This window comes from Tetrao urogallus, assembly GCF_951394365.1.
Source record: "Tetrao urogallus genome assembly, chromosome: 7".
Taxonomy (NCBI): Eukaryota; Metazoa; Chordata; class Aves; order Galliformes; family Phasianidae; genus Tetrao; species Tetrao urogallus.
This window is the reverse complement of record NC_136820.1, coordinates 17551183-17563073: the sequence shown is the minus strand read 5'-3', so window position 1 is coordinate 17563073 and position 11891 is coordinate 17551183. Positions and strand designations below refer to the sequence as shown.

The 11891-nt window shown below is 37.6% G+C and overlaps 1 protein-coding gene across 1 annotated transcript in view; it reads right to left on the bottom strand.

Moving 5' to 3' along the window:
* Nucleotides 1-1417: 1417 nt before the first annotated feature.
* TBC1D5 (TBC1 domain family member 5) overlaps nucleotides 1418-11891 on the bottom strand; it is a gene marked incomplete at both ends in the record, with an annotated part of 172926 nt that continues 162452 nt past the window's right edge. The window contains 3 exons of the mRNA XM_079538284.1: nucleotides 1418-1705; nucleotides 7119-7295; nucleotides 8026-8105. Of these exons, the coding sequence (XP_079394410.1) occupies nucleotides 1418-1705; nucleotides 7119-7295; nucleotides 8026-8105 (545 nt within the window). The remainder of the gene's footprint in view (nucleotides 1706-7118; nucleotides 7296-8025; nucleotides 8106-11891) is intronic.

Genomic DNA, 11891 nt, shown 5'->3' with positions numbered 1-11891 from the left:
ACCAACAGAAGCTTCACCATACAGCTACAATGCTCTTGCACAGTGTACTTGATAAGTATCTTGAAAAAAAATAATTCAGATTTTGTACTGTTGTTAGAAATGGAGAAATTTTCTAGCACTACTTCCTCTGGCTATAACTGCACAGGTCCTGCATGAGCAGAAGGCTTCCTCTGACTAACAGTTTCTTTTTGCAAATTCCAGAAGAGTTTAAAGGAATCAGTGAGTACAAAGAACACCCATCTTACCTATTTGAAAAGAACTGTTATTAGATGCAGTATGTACTTGATGGCAAAGAAATACACTTTTCCATAGAAGAACAAGTTTTAGGGTTAATTAAAAACTTTCTGTTGGTTAATGCTGCTGCACCATTATGCATTTTTTTTTCTGACTAGTAATGTGGAAATCATATATGCATATATGTAAACAGAATATATAGAAGATAATAGCAAGGAGATATGGAAGATAATAGCAAGGAGACATAAAGTGCTTTTAATTATGAACATTTTATATCTACTTTGCACCCTTCCCTGCTAAATTACCATACTCAAAATAATTTTAGATCAACTGGCTCAGGTATACACTATGAAATAATGTAATTTCCCTACTCTTTGATGGTAGCGATCTCTGTAAAATCAAAATTAATTCATGCCAGGGGAATAAAAGCACACAGATACTAAGAGGGAAAGAGGTGAGCTGAGAATTCTCAAGGGGAAAAATAGTAGGCAAAGGGAAGTAAGGCTCTGTTGTATAGGTCCCCCTTCTCAAGGAATTTGTAACACATTCACTTTAACACAGTGCTGAGGAACTATTACACAAACCAGTGCCTTTAACACACCTTAGGCTACTGCTGGATGAAAAGAAAGAAACTAGGATTCCTCAACTGAGAACAAGTGCCAGGATGATGCTTTTAATTTTTCTGATTTACATTCTCTACTTCTCTAGTCACAGACTCTGAAGAAACAGTATCCTTGCCTATTCAGAAAACCCAGTCTAGTATATTTTGCAGAAGGACGATATTAAACCTAGTTTGTCTTTGCCTCTTCAGGTCTGATGTCAAGTACCTATGCATTTCCTAATCCATTATGGTACTTAGCACATACTATTCTATGTTTCAAGAAAGCAACAGTTCTATAGTAACAAAGCTCCTAAGTAAGACAGATCTATAACTAAGAATAACTGTATATTAGAACCAGGTTTACTGAATTTTTACTTAAGGCAGTCATCACAAGATGTATATTCTTTTTGAAGAGTCGCAACAAAAAATGTATTTTTTTTAACCTAGGCTTTTGGCAGCTGGATGCGTTACCTTCACCTATTTTCTGTCCTTCTAATCCAAAGAACCGCCCAGCCTGTGGAACCACTGGAAGCCGAGCTGAGGTGTACCAGCTGGCCTTCTAATTTCTCCCAGTCAGTTTGGTTAGATGTCCAGTGGGCTTACAATAGCAAAGTCAGAATCTTTGCTGTTATTACTACTGTTGTCATCAGGGCTGGAACTCAGGTTGCTGGAGGAGGCTGAGATGGAGCCCATCAGAGGGTCAGAGAATACCAAAGGACGAGATGGTGCTTCTGGCTTCACCGCTGACTCCTTGAATGTCTGAAGCAACTGTGCTGGCTCTGGGACAGCACTTCTGCTTCCTTCTTCTTTGGAAACCAAAATACAGTCATCAGCACCCTTACTCTCTCTAGTGCTTGAATCAGTGGTAGTCTGTAAGACAACAGCACAGAAAGAACTGTAAGTCAGTACCCATTTTACTATTTGAAAGAGTTTTCTGACACACAACAGTGATTCAGGAATGGGATAGAGGAATTATCATTATTCAAAAGTTGCAACGCCCATATCAAAAAGTAAAAAAATCAACAACATGTATTATGGATTAAATTACTAATGACAACAGTACAAAAGCTGTAAAATCATCAGCACCATCAGATATACAATTCTTATATGTTTCCTTATCACAGTGCATCTGTGCCATGCTCACAGTAGCTGGGCATAATAGCTGGGCATAAATCACAGTTGTGAAGATTTTAGGCAATTCTATTCACACTGCTGTTATTTTTCTACTGAAGTTCATAAAGACAAACTGAGGAATTTTTTGCAGACCTGCATGTACAATGGTACCTTGCAGCTCTTCAAGAGAGAGGTTTGACAGAAAATTTCCTGATAAAATTCTGATCAGTGGAATCTGAGCTGTACATCATATTTTAGTGTGCAGCAGTTCAAGGCAGATTTGTACTCCCAGGTCTTCAAGGCTTGATGTTGTGGGCTGAAGAACTATGCACTGTCTCACTTTACCAGAAAATCTGGATGTGGGAATCCCTAATCTATCTTGTTAGATGTCCCAAAGCATTGCAATAGTGGATGATGAATAATGTTGATGTACCAGAAAAATCGCTATGATCTCGCAATGTTATATTCCAACTGGATGTATTCAGCTTTTCAAAAGACAATTTGCTCCATGCAATCAGAAGGGAAGTCTGCCATATACAGCACAGTGGGATTTCTCCCACGTTGACAAAACTGGCAACATATTAGCGTGGTTGCAAAGTAAATGGACAATAGCTTCTAGTTTCTTCTGCAAGAGTTGGATTCAACTCCTATCCAGCACTATATTCCCCCAATAGTTATATAATTGATTTCTTAGTTGCCAATGTACCAGCACCATAACACAACCTACCAAGTGGCCTGGGTGGGACAAGTATCCAGAAGTGGTGTGATATTGAAAACAGTACACTGACTTCAGTAATGCAAGATCAAGGGAAAGGAGAAGTATGGAAATGTGTGTGCCAAACGTTCTTTAATTATGACTGAATGTGAATTCACTTTAGGGTAAAATACAGGTAGCAGGTATTAGAGAAAAAATAAATCAATAACAAAAAAGACAAACAGAAAAAACCGGAATGAGATAAAAGTAGGCACAGTACATAAAATTGGAGAACAGAGGTCGTCACAAGTATCACCAAGCCACAACTTGAATATTAGATTTTTATGGCCTCGAGCAAAACTTGCTTTGCCAAATTTATTATTACAGCTGAAAACAATTTTGCATTGCTCTGATTAGTAATTATAGAGTAGAATATTCTTGAAAAGGATCTGTACAGTAGCTCAGAGAGCAAACACCCACCAATAATTGAGAAGGAATTAATTTCAAACTGTTAAAAGTCACAAATTTAGTATTAGCTGAAATACAAATGCATAATTATGACCTGTTTCCTTACAAAACTTGTATGAATGAGAGTTGAAATACACATTTCCCTTTGTAGCAAATAATCTGTTTTGTTATCTGGTTAGTATCTAGGTACAATTATGTCAATTACTATGTTTTGTAAATAACCGTTTCAGTGCTTTATCATTCAAATGGAAATGTCTTAAGCTCAGCTTTAATGGTCTCAACATAAGACAGCTGCTACACTGTGCAGAACCAGAGTAGTCAAAATGTGAATAAAAAACTTCCCAAATACATTCCATGAAATTAAAGAGATCTAGAAGGAGAGATACATCTTTACCTAGACTCTTGTCATGTGAGACATCATTTGTTATTAGCATTTACTCTCCTTTGGTCTGTGATGCTGTTGGTCAGCTGCCATCTCCAGGGCTGGGGCCACAGGCTACCCAGTGTTGCTGCTCTGCTCCAGTCTTGTGCTGACATTTACCTGATTTTGTAGGCAGCCACCACAGCCACAAGACAGGTCCAGGTGGAGCTGTTCTGGGAATCCTAAATACCATGTTAAAATTTTGCATTTTTGCCTCTCTACAAAAGAAACACACGTTCCTTTAAACAGCGACTCTTGCATAACTCACCTGGCTTCTTTCCACATTTCTATTTAATACCTTCCAGTCAATGCAGTATAGCTTCATTTTACAAAATTATAAAATAAAAATTATATAAATGAGGCTATAAGTATAGCCTCATTTACAAAATTATACATTATTATTCTAAGCTATCAGAATCACGTTATTTCAGTTCTCACAGCCCTCACATCAGGATGGCTCCATCTCATGTAGGGTGACATGGACGTACTGGAAAGAGTCCAGCAAATGGCCGCAAAGATAATGAAGGGGCTGCAGCATCCCTGCTATGAGAGGCTGTGAGAGCTGCAACTGCTCAGCCTGAAGAAGACTCAGAGGGATCTCATCAATGTGTACAGAGACCAGCAGGAAGAGTACAAGAGGGCAGAGCCAAACTCTTTTCAGTGGTGTACAGTGCCAGGACAAGAGGCAATGGGCAAAATCTGGCACACATGAGGTTCTCTTTGAACATCAAGAAATGCTTCTTGACTAGGTGGGCACTGGCACAGGTTGCTCAGAGAGGCTGTGGGGTCTCCTTGGAGATCTTTAAAGCATTCCTGGACATGGGCCTGGCAGCCTGCTCTGAGTTGGAGCAGATGGGCCCAGAAGTCTCTGCCAATCTCAATCACTCTGTGATTCTGCCACAGGAATTATGACACAATTGCCCAGCAAGATCAATATTTTCTTTTCTCTGCTTGGCATCTCCAAGGTTGGCTAACAGGCTGTCTACCTTATGGCAGTGAACTCCAGCAAGGACGCCTGATTAGAAGCACTTTGTGCTGGTGCTGTAAATTCACAAGTTCTGCTTAAAAAAAAATTGGTTTTGCATAGCAAAATTTTGCAAAGCATCCTGTTCCCTAATGAAGGGAAAAGAAAAAGAACCACTTATCCTAAATTCTTTTTGTCAGTGTTGGGCTTTGCAACACTATTTTTCATTCTAACAATACTTCCTGTTTGAGTTAAAGAGATCAACAGATCACTGAAGTATCAGACAAGCAGCAGACTACATATATTGACTCAAAAATGATATAAAAAGGACCTCCTGTAAACGTCTGCTTACCCCTACATCACAGTGGTATTTTGGTACTTTTTCCAGAGGTAAAATACCTCCTCCCTCCTTGTTCTGCCTATTTCAGGAAACTCATGCTGACGTGAACCATGTTTTCTCCCATCTGCTGCCACTACTGAATAAATGAAAAATGACAGAATTATACTTCCGGTAGCTTTGAAAGTTAACAACCTTACACCCATTGCCATATGGCTTCTCCAAAAATTTTTTCCTGATGAATATCAGCTCCTAGCACTGGGCTTATTTCAATCTCCTTCATACTGTGAATGAGTTAAAACTAACCATAAGAACACAATTCAAGAAAGCTGAGAAGAACGGCAGCTCATTTTGCCTCCTTCTCTGAATCGACATAAAGGCAAGATAATGTGTTAATTATCATTCATTATTTAGCAACAGAAGCCTTCTGTTTGTCAACCGCACACTGCTACCAAAGCCAAACATTCCAACAAATGCTCTACTTCTCTGAGCCTTTTATCTTCATTTTTCGCATTTTTAATTTTGCAGCTTTCATTTCCAAAGAAGGGCTGTATCCTTATCTTCACTTTCCAGAAAAGAGCTTGAGGCAAAAAAGAAGATTTAGAAGATGAAAACTTATACCTATGTTACAACCACGCACAAAAGACTCCATTACATGATAGCTACACCTGTACCTTTTCCTGCTGTTCCAGAATTGTCCCTATAATTTCACTAGAGAAAAATCTCTACGGCAAGTCACATTAAACATAATCAAAGTCAAAAAAACTGCAAATACAGTAAATTTTCTTTAGAAAGAAATGCATTAAGAGAACTAGAGATGGTTGGAATTCTTAAGCCCCCTGCAGCTCTCCATAATTGCTCCCAGATAGACCTACGGCAGTCCATTTTCTTCACCAGAACTAAAAGGCAGTGATGTGGCCTAGTTTAGGCCAACAGTTAACTCTGAGTTAGTGTTGCTCAGTTTAGAGGCACGTATCCTGACTACACACTGGGATGAGCCCTCAAAGTTTCCATTGGAAAGAAACCTTCACAGAGCAAGCTTCAGCTGCCCACTGCCAGTGCTCAGAATGCAATGCCCAAGCACTTCTGCTGAGTGATAGGTGTCTGAGTTAGGGCTTCTCCAGCACACAGTAACATTGCACGCTGTTAGCTCATATGGCATTCTATCTTCCAGTTTCTATAATAAATCCAAATAAAAATAGTAAAAAAAACTATCTGCCATTTCTGTGTGGAAGTAAAAAATACTTTTTAGTAAAAAAGCTAGGAAATAAAATGTAAAATTAGGACATCATTATGCTCCAACTTGCTACCATCAGTTTTTTTTTTCAGCCAATCTGCCAGTACTAGGTAAAAAAAAAAGATATTTCCAGTATCAAAATATAAGTAAAATATTATTTATATTTGTTTATTCCTAAAATGATCTAAATCAGCAGGATTGTGTATCATAAATCAAAGCACCTGTGCTATTATTTGAGAATAAATAATTCAAAATGAGTTCCTAGGTCGACTTGTCAGGAGTTAACTTGATCGCAGACTGAGCTAGACTGCGGTGACAGTGGTGCCACTCATTTACAGCTGCGAGTGTCAGCTGTGGCCTGGCAGATGAGTCTAAGATGGAAAAGGATATAGAAATATGCATATAAAAAAACAATTGCTTTGAAGATCACATTTGAGTCAGACTGAGTTTTAGATAAAGATGGAAGTTTTACCTTTAGAGAAAAATAACTGTGTGTGTGAATGTGTCCTGTTACTGAATGCTTTGTATGTGAAAATATTTACTGATTCCAGGAGAAAGTCAATACAATGAAGTAGAAGGTAAAACTAACCTCCTTTCTATTTCCTTTTCGGCACACACTGCAATGCAGACAATCAGCTCTTACATACTGGAAGGACAATAAGAGCAATCAATTGATATGGGATTATTCGCCTCCAGTTTTGAGATGTTTGTAGGAAATTAACCTCAGAAGTAGATTTAAAAATCTGAAAGAAGAACTACTCTCTGCAAACAATGCAAACATTTTGACTTCAATATCTGTATGTGGAGTATAACGCTACAATAGAAGAATTGATGCAAATAATCATGGTTCCATATGAACCAGAAAACTTGGGTCTCACTGCTTAAGGCCAGACCATCTCAGCAAGAAATAAGTTGTGTTTCTGACAGAACTCATCTTTTTTTACAGGGTGAGTGTGCTGTAAATGGTGTGCCTCATGCAGTGTCAGCCATGCCAAAGAGAAATGCAAGACTAATTCCATCAGCAGACTGTTCGAAATACTCTATCTTACCTGTCGTCCTGAGATCAACTGTTGCTTTGTCATAACAGGTCCCTTCAGGATATCACCAGTCCCTTTGTTCTGACTGTTGGAGCAGTAATGGTCATCTGCTATCGTGATTTGCTCATTTTCTTCAGCTTCCAGTTGGCTCTGGTTGAAACGCAGGGAACCCTTCAGAATATCTTTGATCTGTTGTTGAATGGGAGAGGAAAAACTCTAAGTTAGAAGTCTGGGGGAATTCTGAATTTTTTAAAGCTCCATGCACAGTGCTTTCAAACACTATTTCCCCATAACCATCTCTTTGATGATAGGAAATAAGCCAGTCTTAATATCTATATAGGCTAAAGATGTAAAGATGTAAATATAATTGCAATGTTGTTGTTACAGAGTCTGGAAAACAAATCTAAAAAGAACGAAACTGCTGATGTTTCCACTTATAGATTTAGCATGTCACATCATTCCTGATAAAATGAATTTCCAGGGAGTAGAATATAGTAAAATCAGAGCTTCAGATGCTCATTAGCATTCTCATTTTATATATGTAGCATTTTTTCTTTAGGTTGAATGACACTCAAGTGGCAACTCAATAAAATAATGGGGACATAAATACGATTATTACACAGCATGCACATGTTGCACTAAGAAAAATGCTGAAGTTGGAACTGTGTTGCCTCAGCTCTTTTTCAAGGCCTCTCCAGAACAATTCAGGCAGCAGACACTGTGCAAGTCATTTGAACTCCTTATAGCTCAGTTTTGCTTTCTAAATAAAAGTGCTCTGCAATGCTCGATGCATTAGTATTAGTAAAACAGCTATAACAGAAAATAAAACAGCAGTATACAAAGGCAATTAAAAAAGGGGAAAAAAGAGGATTAATAGTGCAGAGGGATACAAAAAGGTTAAGTTAAGCAATCATTATACCTGCTTCAAACCAGCCAAGGAAACCAGAATTTCATCTTCTTTTTCCAAATGTTCTTGTAATATGACTTCCTGAATATTTCCTGCAACACCAAAACAAAAAAAAAGGTAAAGAGAGAACATTCCCTAAATAACCTCTAATGTGCTGCCAACTTACCACTGATTTACATCCTCATAATGAAACCTTGTGACCTGCAAACACAATTTCAGACAGACCTGGAGGCTGACAACCTTATTAGCTCTAGAAGTGGGGCCAGCAAAACACATCAGTGCTGACAGGCTCCTGCTGGCTCCTGCACTGCTAGACCTCTACTGCCCCAAGGTACTGAGGGCTCATTGCTTATGGGCTCTAGAATAAAACATTGGCCTCTGTGGCCAATGGAATTACTTCCATCTTTGAGCAGGAGGTCAGCAATTTTCATTTAGATCCCGGCCATTGCAAACACTGGAATACTCTTTTTCTCTATAACACGACTCACCGCCTTTTCAGTCCCTTCCTTTAGATGAAAAACTCAGGGCTGAGCAAAATTTATGAGGCAGAAGGAGATGTGCAATACTGCCATTTCAGAAGACACCTGTCTTCTGTTCCTACAGTGGTCCTCCAAGGACGTATTTCAAGAAGCTGGTGTATGGTACATGCCATACACACCAGAGATGGAGCTGCAGTGGTTTTCCCTACACCAGGGAAGTTCTACACAATCCTGACTTGCAGTCTAAACCAGCCTCAAGAACTGTGCAAAATCTTTATCTACGGCAGGTCATTCCCCAGCCTCCTAACTGCTCCTTTCCTCCTCAAGCCTTAAACACCAGTCAATCTTAACAATCCATTTACAATGCGAGATAGTATCTTTCAATTGAAAATTAAAGGACACTCTTTTGTGCCACTGGTGCCTTACACACATAGAGCTAAGCCCAAATCCTTCAGTGATGTCCATCTGGGAACAAAGATTTGCTGCTCATAAATATCTGTAACCTAGGTGCTAAACAACTAGAGCTTTGTACCATTACGTAGACATATTTCATTTGTTTGTTGTTAAAACTGTCTTACAGATTTAGGGCCCCAATCAGTGAAAGGCCAAAAAAAAGAACACTGACAAGGATAAATATGAAGACAATGACAACTTAGCGCGTGAGGTTTCATGTTAAAAACATTGTGCAATATGGCTTAAGTTTCGTGTTTACAGAAGGAACAGTGAAAGAATGAGATGTGGAGACTGGACTAGATGAGAATGTAAAGGTAGAAATGTGGATTTAAAACTCGCCTATAAATAAGTTCGAAATTGTGTGCGGGACAGAAATTAGTAGTAGGTATAAATGATGAACAGGAAGGACAATGAAGGGAAAGGATCCAGACCTAAACTATAAATGAACCTGTAGAGAAGCTATCTGTGAAGAAGGGGGAATAAAAGAGCTGTGGAAGGCAACAGCAGACGAGTTCTGAAAGGCAGTATGATCAAGGTCAAGAGCAATGATGGGGTAGTAGGATGACTCAGCCTTGCATAGAGCGCATCTGAACAACGAGATCCAAGTTTACACTATTTAGCACTTATTATTTATCATACAACAAGAGAAGATTCCAGCAGCAATGAAATCAAACAGTGCAATTGAACAAAGTCTGGCATGAATCTTACACCAGAAAGATTGCATTATCAAGGCTAGAAATAATGTGAAATTAGATCTTTCCTCAAATAGATAGCATTGTGAATTGAGAGAAAGGATAAAAAAAACAACATTGCTTTCTCTTTTAATATCTCTTACACATACTTAGTCCTATCCTTCAACTTGGTAAATAAAATACGTAAACATTTACTTATAAAATTATACTTCAGATAGTGATTTTCCACTGTTTAATAAACAGTAACAATTTTCTACTTTTAAAAGATTCAGATCTTTAAAAATCAGAAGTCCAAAGTCGAAGTCTTCATAGGCAGGAAAATAATACATAATCACAACCCGAATTCAACCATCTTTTCCATTTCTCAGCATTAGAAATAAAAATATATCTGTAGTGACTGATCCCGCACATAAATTACAGACATGCAATTAAGGTATGCATAATGACTAAGCAGATGCACAAGGAAAATAGTTCAAGACAGGCATCAAACCTGCTAAAGATAAACATGGGAGATCTAAAAACAATGGGGAAAATAAAGGAGTGAGAGTAAATGTTGACCTTCCTCATGATGTGGAAATTATCTATTATTATTTCTGTTCTTTACAGATGTTTATAAGTCAGCATTAAAAATAATAATAATAATAAAAAATCTATAATTGCAGCCATAATCAGTTTTTACTGTGAAGAAATGTATTGAGATTTTTAAGAATTTATGAATGGAATGATGAATGTCAGCAGTAAAAATCAATACAAATGTTCGTATAATTACATATTTACTTTAGAAAGATTAATACCAGATTTTAGTATTAGTGTCAAAGAAAAAAAGATTGAGAGAAAAGGTTGAAAACATTTCAAAGTTGTCTAATAAAGAATTGTTGCATTTCAAACATTTTCCCTTGAATTTTCAAGTACAAGATGACATATGTTTTGGATAAAGAGGGCCTATTATTATTATCATTATTATTATTATTACTATCATCATTTTTTAACCAGTTAAAAACATTAGAATATATTTTGGAAGAATGCCCATTGTGAATTTGTTGAAGCACAGTTCTGGACACTCTTCTACTTAGCACAGAGAAAAGTCCAAATGTGCAAATCACTGTAATCAGCCATTTTTTCCCCCGGTAATCGTAGTGACAGAAGATCATAAATCAGAATGTCCTTTTCTACTACAGTGAAAAAGAATGAAGGTTTCCCTGTGGAACTGGCAATGAATTTTTCTTCTTCTGAATATGTCCTTGTACTGCACACAGCTTCCTATTTAATACACTCATCCCTTTTGAATGCATAGCTTATTATTTACCAAATAAGTGCTAAGTATGGAGACCAAATTGATCAGAGCTCGCTCATTTTTCCTGGATAATCAGTAAAGGAGTATAATATAAAATCTTTAGAGGAAAGAAGCATAAAGGCAATGTGACTCTGCATGAATGAGTGCCTCTTCAGTCACGTTCTCCTCCCTTGCAATCCAGTTTGGTTGAAGCACTCTATGAGTGCCAGGAAGCATGACATTTGTTATGATATTGCTCTTCTCCTCAGAAGTCAGCAACATTACACACTGTAATGGTGGTCCTCAATCAAGACTCATAAGCTAAGAAATGCTTTTTTATGTAATTCACGAGAATACATTTTGAAAACTTATTATCAAATCAGAAGATTCATTGCAGTTTGATAGATAACTGACCAGCTAATAACCACTTCCTTAGGGAGATTACACCTTGATATATATTAAAGACAATTGTAACTACAGAGGAATAATATGCAGATGATTGCATTTTTGTCCTTTTCTACAAAATATAGGAAAAGAGAGTATTCAGTGTTAAGGTGGCAAAAGGCTAGCTGAAACAACTGAAGAGTTACGATGAAATAGTTTCCATTTCCTGCTCTTACATTTTATTCAACTTGTAAATAACTTCATATGAAAACTCACTGTAGAAGTACTTCTTTTGAGAAGCAAGATTTCCTCTCCCTAAATTCTAAAATTTAAACTGTATATACACTATAATTTGCTGTACCAAGTTGAAAGGAGGAAGATAATCCACATCAGCCCCTAGCAGTAAAATTAAAGAAGGCTTATGCTCTTTGATGACTGAACTGCTACATATTGCATGATGGTGAGTACAGTAACTGCTGAGCTTCTCATCTAGGGAAAGGGGCTGTTCAAAAGCTATTACATTTACAGACCAAATTTTCTCTTTGAAGGTGGAAAAGCTGGTATGTTTGGCCTAATTATTTTAGGTACTCATTAAGT